This window comes from Schistocerca serialis, chromosome 9 (genome assembly GCF_023864345.2).
Source record: "Schistocerca serialis cubense isolate TAMUIC-IGC-003099 chromosome 9, iqSchSeri2.2, whole genome shotgun sequence".
Classification (NCBI taxonomy): domain Eukaryota; kingdom Metazoa; phylum Arthropoda; class Insecta; order Orthoptera; family Acrididae; genus Schistocerca; species Schistocerca serialis.
In genome coordinates this window covers 124,252,112-124,276,560 of record NC_064646.1, presented here as the reverse complement: position 1 = coordinate 124,276,560, position 24,449 = coordinate 124,252,112, and the positions used below count along the sequence as shown (strand labels likewise).

Below are 24,449 nucleotides of genomic sequence, written 5' to 3'. Positions count from 1 at the left end.
CCTATTACAAACGACTGATTTCCTATTTATCTTTCCAGATACAGCTGGCCTGTTTGACCTTGGCACCGCCAGTGATTTTGCAGTACTCCTCAAGTTGCAGAAATTCGGAACATACTCCTGTGAAACTTTTCTGCAACATGAGAACGTGAAGAAACTGTTTAGCTCCAACGAAAAGTACGATGTCATGATCATAGAAATATTCTTCTGTGAGTGCTTCCTGGCCCTGTCTCACATATTTAAGATACCAGTGATCCAGTTCGCCACTTTCTCTCCACCTGCGTGGATGGGCGACGTCGTCGGCAATCCAAGTCCGCCCGCCTACGTCCCCGAACCATTCCTGGAATACTCCGACCACATGACTTTCTTCCAGCGGCTGCACAACACGGTGTTCAGCGCTTACTGCAGGGTAGTTCGAAATTTGTACTACATGCCCAGCCAGGACGCCATCGTAAGACGGTACGTGCATGATCCTACCTTACCCAGTCTGCTGGAGATAGAGAGGAAGTCGTCGATGGTGTTGGCGAACAGCCATTTCAGTGTGCTGCACCCGAGGCCGCTCCTTCCAGCGATGGTCGAGGTCGGAGGAATGCATGTCAGCCCTCCCAAGAAGCTGCCAGAGGTGAGTGACAAATTAAATGCCAGATGTCCCTTTAGTGATGTTGGCATACTTAAATCCTAGCTTTGATACTTCACTGTATCGTTTACGCAAAAAGTGGCGTTACTTCCCATCTACCTAATAGACAGCTGTGTGAAGTATTCTTCCAAGAGCGTGTGTATGATGAGAAGGCCACACGTATATTTGAGCTGAGATTTAAGTGCCATTCACCGTATACGACCTGCGTACATGAAGCAGTGATATTATCCTACAGAAGCGATGTGAAATCAACCCGGCAAAGCTGGCGATTCTGTTTGCATAGCGTACCCCGTATCACATCTGACTACCATACACACTATGTGATCAAAAGTATCCGGGCACCCCCAAAACCAAACGTTTTTCATATTAGGTGCATTGTGCTGCCACCTGCTGCCAGGTACTCCGTATCAGTGATCTCAGTAGTCATTAGACATCATGAGAGAACAGAATGAGCCGGCCGCGGTGGCCGAGAGGTTCTAGGCGCTTCAGTCCGGAACCGCGCGACTGCTGCGGTCGCTGGTCCGAATCCTGGCTCGGGCATGGATGTGTGTGATGTCCTTAGGTTAGTTAGGTCTAAGTAGTTCTAAGTTCTAGGGGACTGATGACCTCAGATGTTAAGTCCCATAGTGCTCAGAGCCGTTTGAATCAACCAAGAGCAGAATGGGGCGTTCCGTGGAACTCACGGACTTCGGACGTGGTCACTTCCGTCATACGTCTGTATGCGAGATTCAACACTCCTAAACGTCCATAGGTCCACTGATTCCGATGTGATAGTGAAGTGGAAACGTGAAGGGACACGTACTGCACAAAAGCGTACAGGCCGACCTCGCTTGTTGATTGACAGAGACCGCCGATTGTTGAAGAGAGTCATAATGTGTAATAGGCAGACATCTATCCAGACCGTCACTCAGGAATTACAAACTGCATCAGGATCCACTGCAAGAACTATCAAAGTTAAGTGGGAGGTGAGAAAACTTGGATTTAATGGTTGAGCGGCTGCTCATAATCCACACATCACGCCGGTAAATGCCAAACGACGCATCGCCTGGTGTAAGGAGCGCACACGTTAGACGATTGAACAGTGTAAAAACGATGTGTGGAGTGACGAATCGCGGTACACAATGTGGCGATCCGATGGTAGGGTGCGGGTATGGCGAATGCTCGGTGAACATCAACTGCCAGCTTGTGTAGTACCAGCAGTAAAATTCGGAGGCGGTGGTGTTACGGTTTGGTCGTGTTTTTCATGGATGTGACTTGCACCAATTGTTGTTTTGCGTGGCACTATCACAGAAAAGGCCTACATTGATGTTTTAAGCACCTTCTTGCTTCCCCCTGTTGAAGAGCAATTCGGGGATGACAACTGCACCTTTCAACATTATCGAGCACCTGTTCATAATGCACGGCCTGTGGCAGAGTGGTTACAAGACAATAGCATCTCTGTAATGGACTGGCCTGTACAGTCCGATCTGAAGCCAATAGAACACCTTTGGGATGTTTTGGAACGCCGACTTCGTGCCAGGCCTCACCCACCGACAACGATACCTCTCCTCTGTGCAGCACTCCGTGAAGAATGCGCTGCCGTTTCCCAAGAAACCTTCCAGCATCTGATTGAACGTATGCCTGCAAGAGTGGAAACTGTCATCAAGGCTACCCCCATACTGAATTCCAGCATTAATGATGGAGGGCGCCACGAACTAGTAAGGAATTTTCAGCCAGGTGTCCGGATACTTCTGATCACATAGTGCACTGTATCATATTTCGATTCCCTATACTTTCTACGATATTTCTGTAGTAGAATTGGAACAGTTTTCTTCCACTCTCGTACGACCAGTTGGGAAGCAGCCTGAATGAGACGTATCGGTTCAGAGATCGTAAAGCAGTCAACTACAGGGGTGGGGGGGGGCAGGGGGAAGGGGGCGGGGGGGGGGGGAGTGCTGACTACATGCCCATCCGTGCCTCTCCTAAATGACGCTGAGAGAAGTCATCAGGACCTGACCGCAGAATTAGTTTTTCTACCCTTTTTGCTGGAATGTTGGAAACAAATGCATTGCATACAGGATCGTTCAGATTCCCTGTTATTTGGTGTTCTCAGTTAATATTTGGTTCTCTTAGTGTGTTATCACTGGATCAGATCAGAACTTAGAAAGGGTTATGTCAGAGGTTCCAATGACATCGGTAACCCTCTCCCAATTCGTCTCTCGGCGAACACATACGTAATATATTCCAGTAAATGTTTTGTGAAATACACTCTAAGACAGGAAAAACGATGGACCACCAAGGAATTATCCACACTGGATGGAAATCGATAGACATTCTGCACATGTAGAAATAAACAAATGATTTCAATTTCAGAAAAATTGGGTAATTTATTCAAGAGAAAGAGCTTCACAAATCGAGCAAGTCAATAGCGTTTTGGTCTTCCTCTTGCCCTCATGCAAGCAGTATTCGGCTTACAATTAGTATTGAATTGACAGAGATGTTGGGTGTCCTCCTGAGGGGTAGGCTGCCACTCGTTCTGTCCGACTGCTGCGCTGGATGAAAGGTGTGACATAGCATATAGAAAAGTCAAAACAATCTTCGGTGAAATTAAAAGCGAGGCTGGTAACATTAAGAGTCAAATGGGAATTCCACTGTTAAATGCAAAGGAAAGAGCAGATAGGTGGAAAGTGAAATGTGCATTCTTATAGGACAACTATCCAAGAAGTTCCACCCAATAATATCCAAACAGCAGACTCTGTACACTATTTATTAAATTACCAGTACTAATCTCCTTTAAATAACTTACAAAACTTAACAAATGGTTAAAGAGTGAGCTTTAAAAAAACAATAACGGCAGCTTGCCACCATAAAATCAGGAACCTTTTACAATAGTGCTTTTAGAGTTTATCCAAAAGACAAAATCCAATAATAAGTTAACTTGGCATTACAATTTAAAATGTTTTATAAAAAAAACTTTAAGATAATGGCGCTTGGCACCATAAAATGAAAGAAGCGCAACACACAACCAATAAATATAATAACAAAATAATTTGATATAACCAAAGGGCGCGGGCAACTCCCAACGCAATCACAGAAGAGCGAGCTCTCAACACTTCGGAACCATCCCACTAGAAACAGTCCCCGAAATAAACCGCTGAGAGCTCCCCGACATGCCGCCCACAACTGCCCATCACTTACGCGCCTTGGTTATGTTCTGTAACACACGACAGATAATATCAACACAAGATAAAATTCAAAAAATACAGTATAACATCCCGACAGCACATGATAACCACAGCGCCGCTAACTCGGGCGCTCTTAACAAGTGCCGGAAGCCAACACACACAAATCTTAATAAACAATTCTCGCTTCCTAAAACGAAACAATAAAAGTCAAGCGCACAAGAATAGTCAAACCACAGTCTTATAAGTGCCTTAACGACACCAAACGCGACTATTCCACCAAGTTAATAATAGCACAATAAAAAAAATACAGAACATACCACTAAATGCTTTTACACAACCAAATTGACTAGATCGTGTTGTTCAGGTCCCAGAAGATCCCATATACCAAGCAGCAGTAATTTACTATGTATATACTGTACAAAACCGCCCTTCTTGGGCAGACTTTACCTAACACATCGACTGCCAAATGTACCATACATGAACGCAACTCCGGGCAGGACTCCAGTTGAGCAAATAAATTAGTACCAACAAATATCGTAACGAGCCACACACACAGCAAAAGGTTCCAACAACACCGTCCCACATCAGAAAAGTTCAGAAAACGCTGCTGGAGCTTCCATAGGAAAATCTGAAGAGCCAACCGAGCCCACACCATAACCTGGCAGACGACTCCAAAATTCAGCAACTAGTTGTCTCCGGGCCAGAGTATCACAGGACCCCACCGGTCCTCCACATCAGACAGGCAGAAAGAACAAGTACGCAGACTCCAATTAATCACCATCGCATGGCCAGCACAGCGGCGAGTCGCCTCCGCCCCAGACCACTCTGCTCATATTGCGAGGCAGAACACCCTTAGCGCTAGTCACTAGCAGGTCAGGCAGAGCGAACTTCACGTTCCGTCCAGTCCCCGGAAAACCAACTACCCTCTCGCGCCGGCCACCGCAAAAACACGCCAGCGACGTCATAGCAAATCGCCACCGGAGCGCCACCCGCACTAGGACAGCGAACTATAGATTACAGTGCGCGCTCTGAACAAGATCACAGGTTAGCGGCGCGCGCCATATCAGAAAGAGTACATTCAAGGCCTCTTTGAGGAGGAAGACTTGTCTGATGAGGCAGAAGAAGAAACAGGAGTCAATGCAGATGATACAGGGGACCCAGTAATGTAAACATAATTTAAAAGATGTCTGGAAGGCTTGATATCAAATAAGGCAGAAGGCATAGATACCATTCCATCAGAACTTCTAAAATCATTGGGGGAACTGGCTACAAAATGACTATTGAAGTTGGCTTGTAGAATATACGAGTCTGGCGATACACCATTTGACTTTCGGAAAAACATCACCCATATAATTCCGAACATTGTAGGAGCTGACAAGTGCGAGAATTATGGCACAGTCAGCTTAATTGGTCATGCATTTCAGGAAAAGTATACTCAAGAATAGAAAAGAGAATTGAGGATGTGTTAGGTGACGATACGTTTGGCATTAGAAGAGATAAATGCACCAAAGAGGCATTTCCAACATTGCGGTTGTTAATGGAAGCAAGACTAGAGAAAAATCAAGGCATGTTCATAGTCTTTGTCGATCTCAAAAAAGCCTTCGACAACGTAAAATGTGAAGAGGAAAATGCAAAGGTTCAGTCTAGATATAGTGGGGGTCAGTGAAGGTAAATGGAAATAAGACAAGGATTTCTGGTCGGATGAGTATTGGGTGATTTCAACACCAGAGGAAATGGTAAAATGGAAGTAGGATTCGTCATGAATAGGAAGATAGAGAAGAGAGTGTGTTACTGTGAATAGTTCAATGATAAGGTTTCTCTCATCAGAGCCCACAGCAAACCAACACCGACAACGACAGTTCAGGCATAAATCCCGACGTCGCAAGCAGAAGATGAGGATACAGAAAATGCATATGAGGATATTGACGGGTAATTCTGTATGTAAAGGCAGACGGATACTTAATAGTCATGGGAGACTGGAACGGGGTTGTAGGGGAAGCAATGGAAGAAAAGGTTACTGAAGAGTTTGGCATTGGTACAAGGAAAGAGAGGGAAGAAAGATTAGTTGATTTTTGCAGCATATTTCACCTAATAATGGCGAATACTCAGTTCCATAATCGCAAGAGGAGGACGTATACTTGCAAAAGGCCGGGAGATACGAAAAAATTCCAGTTTGATTATATCATGATCAGATAGAGATACTGGATTGTAAGGCATACCCAGGGTCAGATACAGACTCAGATCACAATTTAGTAGTGATGAAGAGTAGGCTGAAGTTTAAAGAAATGGGATACGGATGTACGAAGGAATAAAGAGATATGATTGATACTTCTAAAGATATAGATACTGCATGGAATAGCTCAATAGACAGATCGGTTGAAGCGGAATGGACATTTCTAAAAAGAGCAATCACAAAAGTTGGAAAGAAAACCACCGGTACGAATAAAGGAAACTGCGAAGAAACTATGGGTAACAGAAGAAATACATCAGTTGATCGATGAAAGAAGGAAGCACAAAAATGTTCAGGAAAAGACAGAAATACAAGTCGCTGAGGAATAAAAATAGTAGGAAATGCAGGGAAGCTAAGACGAAATGGCTGCTCGCAAAATGTGAAGAAATCGAAAAAGAAATGATTGTCAGAAGGACTGACTCAACATATAGGAAAATCAAAACAACCTTCGGTGAAATTAAAAGCAAGGATGGTAACATTAAGAGTGCAGCGGGAATTCCACTGCTAAATGCAGAGGAGAGAGCGGATAGGTGGAAAGAATACATCGAAAGCCTCTATGAGGGAGAAGATGTGTCTGATGTGATAGAATAAGAAACAGAACTCGATTTAGAAGAGATAGGTGCTCCAATATTAGAATCAGAACTTGAGAGATTTTTGGAGGATTAAGACCAAATAAGGCAGAAGAATTTTTAAAATCATTGTCGTAAGTGGCAACAAAATAGCTGCTCACGTTGGTGTGTAGAATGTATGAGTCTGGCGACATACAATCTGATTCTCGAAAAAATATCATCCACAATTCCGAAGGCTGCAAGAGCTGCCAAGTACAACAATTATCGCACAATCAGATTAAGATCTCATGCATCCAAGTGGCTGACAAGAATAATATACAGAATAATAGAAAAGAAAATTGAAGATGTGTTGGATGATGATCAGTTTGGCTTTAGAAAAGGTAAAGGCACCAGAGGGGCAGTTCTGACACAGCGGTTGATAATGAAATCAAGGCTAAGGGAAAATCACGCCATGTTCGTCGGATTTGTCCACTTGAAAAAAGCCTTTGACAATATCAAATGGCGCAAGATGTTCGAAATTCTGAGCAAAATTGGATTAAGCTACAGGGAGAGACGAGGTATATACAACATGTACAAGAGCCAAGAGGGGATAACGAGAGTGGAAAACTAAGAACGAAGTGCTGGGATTCAAAAGGGTGTAAGACAGGGCCGTAGTCTTTTGCCCCTACTGCTCAATCTGCACAGTGAAGAAGCAATTATGGAATGATGGAAATAAAAGAAAGATTCACGAGTGGAACTGAAATTCAGGGTGGAAGGATATCAGTTATAAGGTTCGCTGGTGAGATTGCTATCCTCAGTGACAGCGAAGAAGAAACATAGGATATGCTGAATGGAATGAGCAATCAACTGACTACGGAACAGGGATTGAGAGTAAATCGAAGAAAGGTGGAAGTAATGAGAAGTAGCAGAAAGGAGAACATTGAGAAACTTAACATCAGGATTGATGGTCAAGAACTAGATGACGTTAAGGAATTGTGCTACGTAGGCGGAAAAATAACCGTTGACGGGAGGAGGACGGAGGACATCGAAAGCGGACGAGCATTGGCAAAAGAGGGCATTCCTGGCTAAGAGAAATCAAACATAGACCTTAATTTGAGGAAGGAATTTCTGAGAATGTACGAGGGCAGTTCAATAAGTAATGCAACACATTTTTTTTCTGAAACAGGGGTTGTTTTATTCAGCATTGAAATACACCAGGTTATTCCCCAATCTTTTAGCTACACAACAGTATTTTTCAACGTAATCTCCATTCAATGCTACGGCCTTACGCCACCTTGAAATGAGGGCCTGTATGCATGCACGGTACCATTCCACTGGTCGATGTCGGAGCCAACGTCGTACTGCATCAATAACTTCTTCATCATCCGCGTAGTGCCTCCCACGGATTGCGTCCTTCATTGGGCCAAACATATGGAAATCCGACGGTGCGAGATCGGGGCTGTAGGGTGCATGAGGAAGAACAGTCCACTGAAGTTTTGTGAGCTCCTCTCGGGTGCGAAGACTTGTGTGAGGTCTTGCGTTGTCATGAAGAAGGAGAAGTTCGTTCAGATTTTTGTGCCTACGAACACGCTGAAGTCGTTTCTTCAATTTCTGAAGAGTAGCACAATACACTTCAGAGTTGATCGTTTGACCATGGGGAAGGACATCGAACTGAATAACCCCTTCAGCGTCCCAGAAGACTGTAACCATGACTTTACCGGCTGAGGGTATGGCTTTAAACTTTTTCTTGGTAGGGGAGTGGGTGTGGCGCCACTCCATTGATTGCCGTTTTGTTTCAGGTTCGAAGTGATGAACCCATGTTTCATCGCCTGTAACAATCTTTGACAAGAAATTGTCACCCTCAGCCACATGACGAGCAAGCAATTCCGCACAGATGGTTCTCCTTTGCTCTTTATGGTGTTCGGTTAGACAACGAGGAACCCAGCAGGAACAAACCTTTGAATATCCCAACTGGTGAACAATTGTGACGGCACTACCAACAGAGATGTCAAGTTGAGCACTGAGTTGTTTGATGGTGATCCGTCGATCATCTCGAACGAGTGTGTTCGCACGCTCCGCCATTGCAGGAGTCACAGCTGTGCACGGCCGGCCCGCACGCGGGAGATCAGACAGTCTTGCTTGACCTTGCGGCGATGAAGACACACGCTTTGCCCAACGACTCACCGTGCTTTTGTCCACTGCCAGATCACCGCAGACATTCTGCAAGCGCCTATGAATATCTGAGATGCCCTGGTTTTCCGCCAAAAGAAACTCGATCACTGCCCGTTGTTTGCAACGCACATCCGTTACAGACGCCATTTTAACAGCTCCGTACAGCGCTGCCACCTGTCGGAAGTCAATGAAACTATACGAGACGAAGCGGGAATGTTTGAAAATATTCCACAAGAAATTTCCGGTTTTTTCAACCAAAATTGGCCGAGAAAAAAAAAGTGTTGCATTACTTATTGAACTGCCCTCGTACGTTTGGAACACAGCATTTTATGGTGGTGAAACATGGACTGTTTCAAACCCGGAACAGAATAGAATAGAATAGAAGCGTTTCATATTTGGTGCTAGAGACGAGATTTGAAAATTAGGTGAATTGATAGCGCGAGGAATGAGGAGGTTCTGTGCAGAATCAGAGAGGAAAGGAATATGTGGGAAACGCTGACAAGAAGAAGGGACAGGATGGTAGGACATCGTTTAAGACATCAGGGAATAACTTACATGGTACTCGAGCTGTAGAGGGTAAAGACTGTAGAGAAAGACAGAGACTTGAATACATCCTGCAAATAATTGAGGACGTAGGTTGCAAGTGCTACTCTGAGATGACGAGGTTGACACAGGAGAGGAATTCGTGGCGGGCCGCATCAAACCAGTCAGAAGACCGATGACTTAAAAAAAAAAAATTGCTGCCCTGCCTTGCTGAAACCAGATTCCCCAAAATAGTCACAAATGTTGTTATTTCAGTACAAACCAACCTGTAACAAGTTGACTGTTGACTGGTTCATCGAGGCTGAAGTAAGTCAGTCTTAAAAAGTGGGCCAATCGAATACAGTACCCTACAGCAGATTAACTTCCAGTTCTTCAAATAAATTGGATTCTCCTTGCAGCAAAATATAAATTTCTGTCTTTATGCGACAGTAAACGGCACATCTCTACATTTTAAAGCTGTCGTATACCAATTACTGCGCCTCAAGTATACCTTATCAGCAAACTTCACATCTGGAAGCGTTTGGAGGCTCTGAAACAGGTGAATAGCGTCTGAACCCAGAAGTATAACGTTGCATGGAGGAGAATGATTGAATTCCGTAGAAAATATCGAAAGAGGGTAATTTCGTTTTAACAAAAATTCCTTAATTCATAGTATATACGGACATTTAAGTAAAAGGACGTTACTGTTAACTTTTGCAAGCAGTGAGGGAATATCAAAGCATAGTGATCATGAGAATATTTATATATCACACTTCTTATTCCATGCTGAGATCACTTCTTTCAAATTTGGTTACGAATCCTTTTGAGCGCACGTTGATACCTACATGATTATACTAGGCGAAAAAAAAATATTTTTTTTATTTACAAGAACAATATACACCGTTTCTGTAATACAATTCATTCCTGGATTCAAGTATAATCTTAAAAGTTGTGTACCAAACTTAGTTTCACTGTAATAAGAGATTCTGTAAACGCTTGCTGCAGCCTATGTATTACAGGATGGTCTTTCAATAATGCACATATTTTTACAGCTGTTAATATGTATGTAAGAGGACGTCTGTTTAGGAGCTTTAAAGTTGATGTTTTTTCAGCACGCATGTGAAGTTCCGAGGAATTCAGGTAAATGACAGAGCTTTAGTGAGCCACTAAAACGGCGTCTACATAAGACACCTGTTTAGAAACAACGTGCTGTAACTTAATTCTTGGTAACGGAAAGAGAAATCGTAGTGAACAGCCATAAGCGTCAGTGTGTAGCGTGTAGCGTGTACAAATGGTGCAGTTGACAGTACAGTCGGGTGATGGGTCAAGAGAGTTAACGATTCAGGAAGTGGGGAAATTGAGCTCAGTGATCGGCCACGCTTACAAGGGAACCTCCCCATCGCACCCCCCTGAGATTTAGTTATAAGTTGGCACAGTGGATAGGCCTTGATAAACTGAACACAGATCAATTGAGAAAACAGGAAGAAGTTGTGTGGAACTGTAAAAAAATAAGCAAAATATACAAACTGAGTAGTCCATGGGACACATAGGCTCCATCATGGAGAATGTGGGCCAAGGAGCGCAGTGGTCCCGTGGTAGCGTGAGCAGGTGCAGAACGAGAGGTCCTTGGTTCAAGTCTTCCCTGGAGTGAAAATTTTACTTTCTTTATTTTTGCGTAGTTATTATCTGTCCGTTAGTTCATTGACGTCTCTGTTCACTGTAATAAGTTTAGTGTCTGTGTTTTGCGACCGCATCGCAAAACCGTGCGATTAGTAGACGAACGGACGTGCCTCTCCAATGAGAACCGAAAACATATGATCGCAAGGTCATAGGTCAACCGATTCCTCCACAGGAAAACAGATCTGATATATTCTATACGACACTGGTGACGGCATGGCGTCACATGACAGGAATATGTTGTCGACCCACCTAACTCGTACACTTGGCGAATGGGTAAAAAGATTCTTCTACCTTGCCCGATTTAGTTTTTCTTGTGGATGTGATAATCACTCCCAAAAAAGTGACGAAAACATAAGTTTGTCACATAAACTGAAAATAAAAAGTTAAACTTTTCACTCGATGGAAGATTTGAACCAAGGACCTTTCGTTCCGCAGCTGCTCACGTTACCACGAGACCACAGCGCTCCCGCATTCCAAGTCTCCTTGATGTTGCATATCTTCCCATGAACTACTCAGTTTGTATATTTTGCTTATTTTTTCACAGTTCGACACAACTTCTTCCTGTTTTCTCAATTGATCTGTGTTCAGTTTTTCAAGGCCTATCCACTGTGCCAACTTATAACTACATCTGAGGGGGGTGAGATGGGGAGGTTCCCTTGTTAGAATGTTAATTCACAGCTGCTGCTCCAAAATAGTGAATCGCGTGGATGCCATTATTCGCACAGACTGGGCCATCACGACTGAACAGTTAGCTTCATAGCACAGGTTCGCAAGCTTTTTCTCTCTCTGAACACTTTTAGAATCTAGGTATTTTGATGCAACACCTTGTTTATTTTGAAGTTAAATAAAATTTTAAAAAGTAAAAAAAACCTTGTTTTATTCAGTGATTATTTCCATTTTAAATCAAAACTAATAATTCACAAATCATAATAAAACTAAAAAATAATTAGTATCGCCAAAAAGTCGAAAAAACGCTATACCATTAACAGTTTCTCGCGGAACACGTATTCACTTCCCAGGGAATACCATTGGTTCGAGGAACACAGTTTGGGAAACTTTGCTCTACAGCTATTGGTGAGCATTCGAAGCGCACGTGAAATGACTGAGACTCTTGTGTGTGTGTTTTGAATTCCTAAGGAACCAAACTGCTGAGGTCATCGGTCCCTAGACTTTCACACTACTTAGACTAACTTACGCTAAGAACAAAACACACACACCCATGCCCGAAGGAGGACTCGAACCTCCGACGGGAGGGACCGCGCCATCTGTGACATGGCGCCTCAAACCGCGCGGCCACTCCGCGCGGCGAGACTGTTGTATACTGAAAGAAAATGCTCACGCCACACCACAGGATTCAAAGAAAAGGCATTTCAACTGAACTGCTGGAGCATATTGACACCAATGGAGAGGCCCTTCTGTCACAGTTCGCTACAGGTAGCGAAACGTGGGTGCATCAGTTTGAGCCATAGACAAAAATGCAGTCACCGAAGTGGCACCATCCGCAGTCACCATTTAAGAAGAAATTCAGCTGCCTCTGCTGGTGAAGCTATGACGACAGAGTTGTGGGATAATAGTGCTGTCATTCTAGTCGAAGTGTTACTAAAAGGGCCAACCACTGATTCAGAACCGTATGTATATACTCTCAACAAACTCAAGAAACGTTACCGTCTGATAAGAATCCCAAAGGAATTTTATCAAACACGACAGCGCCCCATGTACGTCTCAGAACCAGGGAATTTGGTTCGACATTATTGTCTCGTCTACACTACAGCCCAGACCTGGCTCTCTCGGACTACCGTTTGAGCCAGTTAAGAATTCCCTGTGGGAAACACTTTAAACACGATGACAACGTAACTTGTGCTATGAAAACAAGGTTACGAGCAGAGGACGAGAGCTTTCAGTAACTACTTAATCGAGGGGCAGCAGAGGCTTTTTTAAACCTCATTAAAGAACATGAGTGGCAGGATGTTCATACATGATAAATATGCTTTAACGAGTAATCTAGGTGGATGATGATTGAGATAAGGATATCATGTAGAAAAAACTGGGAACTATATCGAATCGTTGAAAGCTGCAGCAGACTATTACTAACATTACTGTAAATTACTTAAAAATATCATTAGCGAGTCCGAAAGCATGTGTTATGTAATCTGAATAACTAATTCTGAGGATAAAATTCAAACAATATGGCCAGTCGTGAAAAAAGTGTCTGGCCAACAGCACAATGTGGAGGATATAAAGTCAGTATGTAGTAAAAATGTAAGTGAGATGTGTGTAGAGTTCCTGAATATAGCAGGTAAAAGAAATAAATACTTAGTTCCTACAGGAAATCATATCTCCTAGAAAATGGCTTTCCAAGACAGCATTCTGAAATATACCTCCGTGATACGGGCGAGGGGAGACTGAATCAATAATTATATAGCCGAAGACCAAGGGCTCTCACGGATACGATGGAGTATCAAGCAGGATACTAAAGCACTGGGCTGCATATGTTAGCTCTGTATTTAGCTACATCTGTAATTTTTCCTTTAGGAGTGACCAGCTTCATGAGCGATTAAAGTAATCAAGAGTGAAACCGCCTTAGAAGAAAGGAGAAAGGGGTAATATATACAATTTTAGACATATTAGTATGCCGTATGAATTTGCTAAAGCTATTGAAAAGGCTGTATGTATCGGAGTGACAGATCATTTCAGTTCACATAATTTGCTACATGGTTTTAGAAAAGTTTAACAACTGAAAATGTTATATATTTTTCTCTGTAAGGCAATGGGTGGATTAAATGAAAAGATGTGAACATCAGAAATCTTCTCCGATTTGACTAAGGTGTTTGCATGTGTTGATCACAGAATATTACTCCAGAAGTTAGAGCGTTATGGAATAAGAGCAGCAGTTCAAAATTTGTTCCTCTCCGATTTTAAGAATATACAGTGAAAAGTCATTGCCTATAGTAATGAGAAAGACTACGACGGGCAATGCGCCTCAGGCGTCAGTGCTTGGACCCCTGCTGTTTCTGATATGTACTTTCTATGTACCTTATGATGCAATACGTGGCGATGGCCTTGGAATATAGCCAAGTCTGTCTGGCGTGTGCGAACTTGCAGGAGTTTATGATCTTGGCAGTGATGAGTCACCTAGCACAGAAGTTCTCAAACTTTTTCCTCTGGGTCCCCCTTCGCGAGGAAAAATTTGACAGCCCAGCAGCCTTTTTCAATTACAAAAATACCCATTTTTATGTTTTCTTTTCCTTATTCTCTGTTTTACAAAATTCAGTTTAGAAGCATTTTACGCAACAGAAACCAAAACTACATGAATTATTATAATGAAAACACGGAAAAAATTGTTTACTTTCATCAAATTTTCATTCAATCAAGAACTATGAAATGGACAATACTTACAGTTCATCAGACAAGGATTTCAAGAGCATTAAAATTTAAATTACAAAGTACGTCGTTGCGGATGAGCGCTCTTTTGAGAAAAAAGTTTTTCAACATTTGGTGCAATAGCAGGAACAGCCCCTCGAAGTTATTTGCTTAATTTTAGCTTTGAAGTGTAGTTCGACATCAGAGCTGCCAAAACTGAAAATCCAGTCTCGCAAAAGTATGTTGTCGCAAAAGGAATCGGAATCTTCATTGCTTTTTGGCTCTGGGTTGGGAATTCCTTGCTAATGTGTATCCAAATCTCCAAAAAAAGACACTTTATTGAATTTACTCTACAGTGAAGTGTCACGAATGACATCAGTAATTTGTCCTTACTTCTTTATATTCTAGACCTGATGGTGTAGCTGACCTTTTGAATGGATTTTAATCTAATTAAATTTATCAAAATCGTCGCTGAAATACTTTTCGAAGCGAAGTTTGAGTGTTGCAAGGTGATGGAGAACGCAAGCTTTTATCTTCATGGAAATATCGGATTATGTGCGTCCTCTAACAGTAACACTAGAGTAGAGAACAAATTTAGTATGCCACTTCCCATTCGAGTTTGCCACAGCTCTATTTTTTTATGGACGCCTTAACTTTTTCGTTTCAAGATAAGATAATTGCCTGATTATCTTGAAGAGTTAAGAATATTTATTTTCTCATGAAGTTAAGCAGTTTTCAACAGAAAATAGGCGTCACTGAAACCGTCTGCCATAGAGTGACTTTTCGCCTTTATGAAACAGAATACCTCATTCCTCAGTACAAACATTCTTTTTAGTGCTATATCCCTTGAAAGCCATCGGGCGTTACTAAAACAGAGCAGGTGAGTGTGATGTGGAACCATCTCCTCCCATGGCACTTTACAAAGCCTTAAATTTATAGATTTTGTCTCAGTAATATTAAAAGAGTCTGAAACCGTTTGCAGCACTTCATGAAGTGGTGGGAAGTTCTTTAGCAGCCAGAGCATCCAGATGTTTCATGCAGTGAGTCTGTACTGCAACATGAACTGCAGCCTTACCTTTCACTTGCAACCCACCATGTATTCCAGATACTGAGCAAGCTCCATCGGTGCATACTCAAATGCACCTATCCCATGTTGCCCTGTTTTGATTATAAAAAGAGTATTGATAATGTAAGAAAGGTTTTGAGCTGTAACTGCTTGCAGTATCGAGTCACAGAAAAGCAATTCGTCTCGAATGTTTAAGTCATCAACGAAATGAACATAAGCAATCAAATGAGGATCTTTATGAATATCAGTCGCTTTGCCCACTTGAAGTGCAAAACAATTATTACGCAATTTATCAATTAACTGCTCGAGTAAATCGTCAGAAGAGTCTAAAATTCTTCTACGCACTATGTCATTAAAGAGAGGAATACTTTTCAGCTCTTGACCAAATGAGTCGCCAAACATCGTTAATAACTACATCAGTCGCTGCTAGGAGAACCAGAGTTTCTGTAACCGTGTGTGGTTTCTTGCATTTAGCAGTCCTATGTGAAATCTGGTAACAGGCTAACTTAGAAGTCACATTCGTCATTTTAGCTAAGCTCTTCTGGTTAGACAATAAAACATTTAGTTTGGTTTTACCGTTAACAGAGGATGTTTGGTTTAAGCATATGTCTTTAACTTGTTAGGCTACATGCTGTTAGCAGCTAAAATGGTTAAACGAATTAAACATTGGGGACGTTCGTCGCCAGTCATTGTAGTTTACGTGAAGCCTAGCAATAAACGGTTCTCATCATAAATTTTCGTTTTCGCGTCGCCCCTTCTTGTTTTCGCCTTCGGAGTATATACCTCCCCACCACCGGCAGACGGACCACTGGTGTCTTCATTTCGTTCACTAACCAGGAAGCGCTTCATGCTGCAGTCAAGTCTTCCTCGCGAAGTCGGAAAGGCTGTAAAGAGGAGACGTCGAGGTACACGAGCCAAAGCTCGCACTGCGCATTTTAGTTACGAACACAGTCACAGTGCAGCCGACAACGGGCGATTCTGCCGACGGCCGGCCCATTTCAAACAACGCTAAAAGTATGACGGCGGTTTCACAGTCGTCGACCGAACGACGTTGGACGAAATTCAGTCCAGATCAACAGCACCTTCTTTGTTGGAAGGAAAGGATAAACGTAATTGTTTGTTACTAAGATTTTTTTAAAAATATACCGCCCCGCCCCCCTTGCACTCCAAGGGTCTTTCCTGTTTGACGTGTTGCATACACTGCGCGAAGTGGACTCCCGTTCAGTTTCGAATAAATACTGCGGCACACGTGAAACATGCACGTCCCTTTCTTGAGGCCGACTGAACCTCGCTTGCGTATCCAACTTTCGTTTGAGTTGTTTGGTCACTTCCTTCCTGGACCAATATACCTAGTCAACGTTTGTAAATGCGTACGTGGCACGAAACCAATTGGGCAGAATTACAGAAGTATAATGCTTCAAGATTTTAACCCATTATATTGTGGAATTCTAGCATCTAGTTCTGAATCTAAAAAAAACAACGGTACTCTTCAGTCAGGAGCGAAATATTTAACTTTTATGTGTACAACAAAAGTCTGACTTTTTGTAAAATAAAGAGAAGATAGGAATCTAAATAAGTTGTTTATATTCCAGTTGAAGTCTGCGTTACCGTTCTTTTATTCCACGTGGGATCACCTACGTTTTTTATCTCCTGATGCAAAATGAGCTTTCTTCCCAACTCATTGAGTGCGAATGCGGTATGTTGCCGTATGCTGCGCTAACATTCTATGGAAATAAAATAGCCGAACTGTGAGGAGCTTGTATATAAACCCTTTTCTCCCCCTTCCCTTTCCTCCTCCTGTCTAACATTCTTCCCCTCATTCCCCCCCCCCTCTCGCCCCCTTCCTCTCCCACTTTGCCCCTTCCTCCTCCTTCCCCCTTCCCTCGAAAAGTTTCTGCGACCAGCCTTGACCGATCAATAGATTCCATAAAGGACTCGTTATCATTAAAAAAACAGTGTCATCTTCCTGAAGAAACGTAAAGAAAAAAGCAATGTCGCTACCAAGATAAACACTTTTCTGTCGTGAAGAAGAGTCAACCCCGTCACTCCCGAAGCTAAAAGCTCCTCCTGTTGCTTCGACAAATTTATATTGTGCGCATGATCTTTGAAATACTCTTGAGAAAAGGTATGACTATATGATTCACAGTAGTCTTGAAACGTTGTCGGCATGCATATCTCCTTTGTTGTCGTTTGCGTGTTCGTCACCGTATGAGTCTTCACTCAATGTCACATTCTCTTGGGTCACTGACATCGTCAGTTCTTCATTGTGACATACAAGCCTTGTAGCCTTGTAGAATGTTACACAATTTTCGTTGTTTTTGCGGTAATTCAATCTATTTTCGTATGGTCTTCTGATAACCTACAAATCGCGCAAGAGCAAAAGACAAATGACGTAATCTTCAACAGTCCAGTCAAGAATGTAGTAAAAGTGAATGGCATACGGGGAGGATCCAATTCTTGTCCTGGTCTAAACCTTATACCCGAAATCAGGTTAGTGTTACAAAGACTATCATGTTTTCTTTTTTGAAAATTCGCTGTTAGCTCTTCACAGATATAAGAAATCGTATTTACACTATTAACGCAGATACGAGCCTTTTCTTCTTCTGAATTAATACAAACTATAAAAACTGAAACAAGCAGACACTTGCATCAATTGTTAGAGCTGAGATGCAAATGGCAACAAACACAGCGTGATTCTGTGTGTTAAAGCGTGATTCATCATCGCTGATGCCAAACAATCACTTACTGGAGTTAGGATTCTGAACTAAGGGTCATATGTGATGATTTCTTGCACATATTTCGATTTTTCAACAATTAAATCTGCGGAATATCTAAGTTAAGTCACAGCAGAATCTTTAACATGCAGCGTATTCAAGGACTTCGAAACAAGGGAGAAAATCGCAAGAACACTAAGCCCAATAGCGTTAGAATGATTTCATTTTTCCTTATTTGTAACAAAAATATATTCACCAGTGGTATAAAATCGTATGTTCCAGTAATATGTCGTGCCTCGTCATAGTCAGTCCAGCAAAGCACTCTTCTACGCACCCTCCTCTTCCTGATTGAACAAAAATTATCGCATAATTATAGTCCAACAGTTTTGACATAACAGTCTAGAAGAACGAAACTTGTGGTAGTGAAGAGGAATTATATAATTTCATTAGCGACCCTATCCCTTTTAAGAATTCTGACGAAAATTAACCTCAGAAAACAGAATTGTTTTGTTTGGCGGTTCGCTGCTCGTCACGTTGGTGCTATCATTCAAACGTTTTCTTGATGTACTGCCAAAGCGTTAAATTCCAAATTTTGGCTGTAGTTCAATATTAATTCTGTTGAACGGTCCACCGCATAAATGACCACAAGGCGTTTCTCGATAACTCTCTTCACGCTGCCATGGATTGGCCTACAAAGAGTAAAGGTTTCTGTTAGAGTTTCAGTACGGTAGAGTATTTAACAAGATCGAGTAGTTGCATATGGATATACGGTTCATAGAAATTTTTGCACAAGTTTATAGCAAGTATAGTAAGTTTAAAAAACCAATTCTGTGAGCTCTAAAACATCCGTCCACTTAACTAAAAAATATCACTGGTAGTTTTAGACAGGAGGCCGCATTGCGCACCAACGAATGCGTTAAAGCGCTGCTTGCCGATTATACTTTAAGTGCCAACGTCCGTGCTAAATTTCCTGTTTTTCCCCCTCACTGATGATTTACGTTTGAATAATTTATCTGCACATTTTGTCAGCATAGCTTACTGCTAGATATGCGGTATAATTTATGATTTCCAAATAATTATAAAAAATAAAGTAAATTAATTTCGTAGCCAAGAAAGTTGAGAATCCCTTATTATACTTTTACAAAATTTGTTGCAAATATTTTATTTCACGTTGATTTTACGAAGGTAAACGACAAGTTTGTTTCGGCATTTGTGCCATTTTCAACTCCTGTTGACATTACATTTATAAATCATTTTATTCTACGTCTATGTAACAGTTATATGAGATTTTTGTCTTATATTATACTTACGTCTTGGAACGTAATTTCTTTTGTTTTCTGCGTTGTTAATATAGATCACGTATTTACCTTCTATAGAAATATCGAGCTACTTTAACAAATGATAGGTCGTTCTACTGATGCATTGTGTTTACAAATAAATTATATCTTAGGTAGTCAAATTTTTTTTGCCAGAGTTAATTTTGCATTATGTAGATAAGTGATCTTAATGTTGTGTAACTTTTGTTTAGCGTGTGTTCATCGCTTTTCTTTTTCTATTATGATAATAAAGTGTACCCGATAATTTTTATGTTTGAGATCCACGTTTTCGTTTAGGATTTCATTCAGATATCTATTTGTGTGTGTATAAGTTTCTACTTCTTCCAAAATGTTCCTAGTTTCACCCTTTGGTCATGTAGAATTCTCAAAGCGTTTTCCGTTGTGTTCACTGTGTGGTTTTTATTTTTTAGATGTAGGTAAAAGCTAGACAGGAAGCTTTCGCAGTCTTTTGTGTGTTCTTTAAATCTTATACTAAAGCTTCGTCCCGTTTGTCCAATGTAAAAACTATTGCGGTCGTTATAGGAAATTTTGTATACATCTGGATTAGGAAAGGTAATGAAGTCACTTTTTCCTGATCTCAGCGTTATTTGTAAGTTGTTGCTAATTCGAAATGCTTGTTGAATTTTCGTATTTTGAACGATTTATTTATTTTGTGTGATATGTTGCCAATACTTTTGTTGGTACATATATCGGTTTGACTTTGGTTTCTTATCTCTTTTCAATGTCATTTCTTTTTGTATGTTGTCTGCTTTAGATTTAGTATGAACTTGGTAGATTCAGAGTATTATATCTGGATCGTAATTTCTTTTTTATGCTGCTTATTGTAGTGTTGCAATTTCGTTATTTTATTACTTTTTCTTCAAGTGGTAAATTAATGATTCTGTTGATCATTGATTTGAATTATGCATACTCATGCGACTTGAGGTGGGATGAATTTTTATTGATGATGATGTCTGTAGTTTTAGGTTTTCTGCAAATTGTAAATTTGTGTTGGTTATTGTCATTGTTTATCTTTAGGTCTACTGCAAATTTTATTTTTGGGTGCAGATTGTTTAATTGCTGATGAACTGTTCCTATATCCTTTCTTTTCGTCTCCATAAATGGATATGACAATGATATACAAACAAGCTCATCCCGTACGTTTGTAAAAATAACAAGAAATAAAATATTTGCAGCTAATTTTGTAAAAGCATAAAGAAGATGTCATATTATGAGCTTTTGCAAGCTGCAGGCCCAGCAGAGAAGTTACTTGAGATTGTCTGTAAGAGGTAATATGTCTCTCTTTTATAATCCTTAGTCTGGAGACACTACTTTGTATTTGAGGTGGATTTTAATTTGCAGGATCTCCAGAAATTCTTGGACGGCGCGAAAGATGGGGCAGTTGTATTCAGCCTCGGCTCGAACCTGCGGAGCGCCGACCTGGGGGAAGACAAGAGGACGGCCATACTGACTGCCTTCTCCAAGTTAAAGCAGCGCGTTATCTGGAAATGGGAGACAGAGACACTGCCTGGAAAACCGGACAACCTCATGGTTAAGAAGTGGCTGCCACAGGCCGACATTCTCGGTATGTAATTCTTAGAGATTTAATATGTTTGCACTTAACGTTTAGTTTAGGTAGTTTCATGTTTCATGACTCATTTGCACGATAGATCGTAATTGTGTTTCTAGATCCTCCTCACTCACACGCTATTACAAAATTTTCGAAAATTAAAAAACGATTTTCCAAAGTTCTCTCGCACCGTGGTTACGTTGGAATTCATTATCCTCAGCTTCAATTACTCTGAAGATGCGGGAAGGGGGTCAGTAAATTATTTTCATTTGTAAAAGTCATTATAAGGATTTTAATTTATCTTCCTTCTCGACCAGTATCTATTATTGTTGGTACGGTAGTATTGGTGAATAATATTCTCCTGTCTGGATTCAAAAGTCGATTCCTGGTGTACTGATACCATACATCAAATGAAAAATATGCCGATATAAGCTTCCGAATGATCTTCGAAACAATTTTATTCCGTATTTTGGAAATACTTAGGAACAAATATATTAAGAAACTCTCACCGAATGCTTCCAACAATCACTTTCAGCTCATAACACATTGCTACACAACTAACTCGATGAAAACAAAGATAACGCAAAAGCGACCAAAGATGAATATCTTGAAATAGAAATACATTGATTCTTAAATATCGATTGTGCGTTCAGAACAATTTGCAAACGATTAATGATTTACATTTCAAATGTATTTTTCAATTATTTTTCAAAACAGCAGCAGAAAAATTAAATATAATCCTAATAATTTTAAAATCGGTCACTAAATTTTGAAAAATGTACAACTAACGAAAATAAAAAAATCACCTTCTACTTCTGTTTATAAAAAACGTCATTTTAGTTATGTCACCTAAACCACGCTGAAATTAAGTTTGCCATTTGTGCACTGTTGACTCGTGCTGTGAATGAGTATGTATTGAATTCTCCGCTACATGACGAAGGAAGGTGCAGTGATCAGCTCCACTACATTCATATGTAAACAGTAGTGGACTAGTAGTTCCTATTCACCATCTTTTAATTAGTATGAAAATAATTAATTCTACGGGATAACAGTAGTCAAGGAGAAACTTTAATTTGTTTCCAAATATAACTTCACTGTCACTCAGGCATTTTATATCATTCTATAAGTAATCAAAAATTTTGGTGGCAATGCACCCCTTTCTTCACTAACGACGATCTTAATGTGGGGTGATGATTGTCTTGTGTTGTAGTTATGTACATCAGTTTTCCCTTTGCAATGTAGTGGATTATTTCCAATAAAGTTCATGAGGAAATACGTATACTGTAAAGCAGTAGTCAGAATGACCAACTCTTCAATCAGATGCCTATTACATGATCGTGGGTGAGCATTACATATTATTCTTACAGCACTTTTTGAGCAATGAAGATGTTCTTCACTAAATATGAGAAACCTCAGGACATTAATGGATGGAAATTCAGTGTTGACTTACAGATTCCTCTCTCCAAGATTTAAAATTCGGAGCGCAAATGTGGCTGAACTGAGTTAAATTATGAACTCAGAAATAGGTGTTTCCATTTTAAATACCACCATAGAACCTAAAAATTTTGAAATTTATTCTCTAGTTATTACTTCCTCACCACGTGTTATAACTGTCAGTGGTGTAGTAGCTACAGATCTGCAGAAATACACGGGGGTATATTGTACTTTTGAAATTGGGAGTGAGATAATTTTCCGTGAAACGCTAGGTAATATTTGAGTAAAATCATTTTGAGTATTAGTCCGAATCATTATGAAACAAAACCAACTAAAATTCCGACATTCCGATCGTTTTTACAGCGGTCCTCTTCAAGGCGACTATTTGTTTTAATTGTTTCATAATTATGTTGCCTAATACCCAAAATGATTTTACTGATGTTGTCATTTGCCGTGGAAACCTATGAACGTAAACGAAATTATTATTTTTATTTATTTTTTGTCATACTGTGATGTTTTGTTCTACAGTTATTCTGAAATTCAATGCTTATGGCAAAAGATTTCATAAATAATAGTCAGTACTCATTCAGCCTATGAGTTAATCATAACCGAAATTACCTTAAATCATTTTAAATTAGCGATTTATTTTATGTAACGTGTAAGGTGAGTAAATAAACGTCTTGGTCGGTTCTATTCAAATATACGGCGCTGAATGTTGCCCACCCTTCTACTTTTGAAAGTATTCCAAAGTAGCCATTTTCCTGTGCATTACGTGCTCCTAAAGCAGAAAATACTATCGCTTTATTATTATTGTCGTAAAGATGAATGGAGCCGTAAGAATGTTTTACATTTAATTATCTTCTACTATTGAGTGCGTACTTCTGAGCCAGTTGTATTGCACGAAATTATTATTTTGTTGACGCTGAACATCCTTTCATTGTTGTTGTTGTTGTTGTGGTCTTCAGTCCTGACACTGGTTTGATGCAGCTTTCCATGCTACTCTATCCTGTGCAAGCTTCTTCATCTCCCAGTACTTACTGCAACCTTTACATTAGTATAAATTAAATAGTACCTGATTGTTTCCATATAACCACTTCTTACGACATGAAACTAATTATTGTGTATTATGGACTACGCTCTGCGATCTTAAGCAATGAATTAACGTTTCCTCTCAGCGCAGAAAAAATTGCTCTCAAAGAATAAGAATCAGCATGAAGTTTCATTTTCAAAAAATAATGTATGTTACTTTTTCTCAGGAAGTATTCAAGAGATTTCTACAAAAATTTCTCTGTTTCATCTCTTTATATGTTGTAAGCTTCTCTTATGAGGTTTTTGGAATAGGTCAAATAGGATAATTTTCATAATTTTTAAATTATAATTCCACAAGTACAATTTTAAATTCATGCAAAATTCCGAGCACTTTGCCCCATATCTCAGCTTGTAATCAGAATTTCAAAATTTTCTCTTCAGACAACGTTTATTAGGTTTACAGAAATATGTACTCTGGGTCGTCTTTCCCTTCAAGGCTTCTCTTCTGGTTTCTTGTTGTCTGTCTTCTTTCCATTACCCGGTCTTCAATTGACTTTTCAGCTGCAGAGACGCGCTGTAAATCTATTTTTCTCAGAATATCTTGAATAAAATTTCCTATCTTGAAGCCCATTCTTTCTAATACCTTCATCATCCCGACGTTCGCATCATTAAATAGAATAACTGCATCCATCTCCCTACAAGGCCGCGCAGCATTTCCGGTTTTGAAAATGTGGCTTGAGATGTCGCATTGTCCGTGCATAAACTTAACGCTTTAATTGAAACGAACGATAGGGTACTTAGCTACAATAGCTGGAATCGTAGTACGACGTGCATTCAAATTCTAAGGCCTCCAATTTTTTTGCTAATTGACTACTCACCCGAAATCGATGAAACTGGCGTTACTTCTCGACGTAATCGCCCTTCAGACGTACACATTTTTCACAACGCTGACGTCATGATTCCATGGCAGCGGCGAAGGCTTCTTTGGGAGTCTGTTTTGATTTCTCCTT

At 40.5% G+C, this 24,449-nt stretch overlaps 1 protein-coding gene across 1 annotated transcript in view; it reads left to right on the top strand.

The window, feature by feature from the left end:
• LOC126419056 (UDP-glycosyltransferase UGT5-like) overlaps positions 1-24,449 on the top strand; it is a 158,491-nt gene that overhangs the window by 106,012 nt on the left and 28,030 nt on the right. The window contains exons 3-4 of the mRNA XM_050086131.1: positions 39-619; positions 20,769-20,991. Coding sequence (XP_049942088.1) covers positions 39-619; positions 20,769-20,991 — 804 coding nt within the window. The remainder of the gene's footprint in view (positions 1-38; positions 620-20,768; positions 20,992-24,449) is intronic.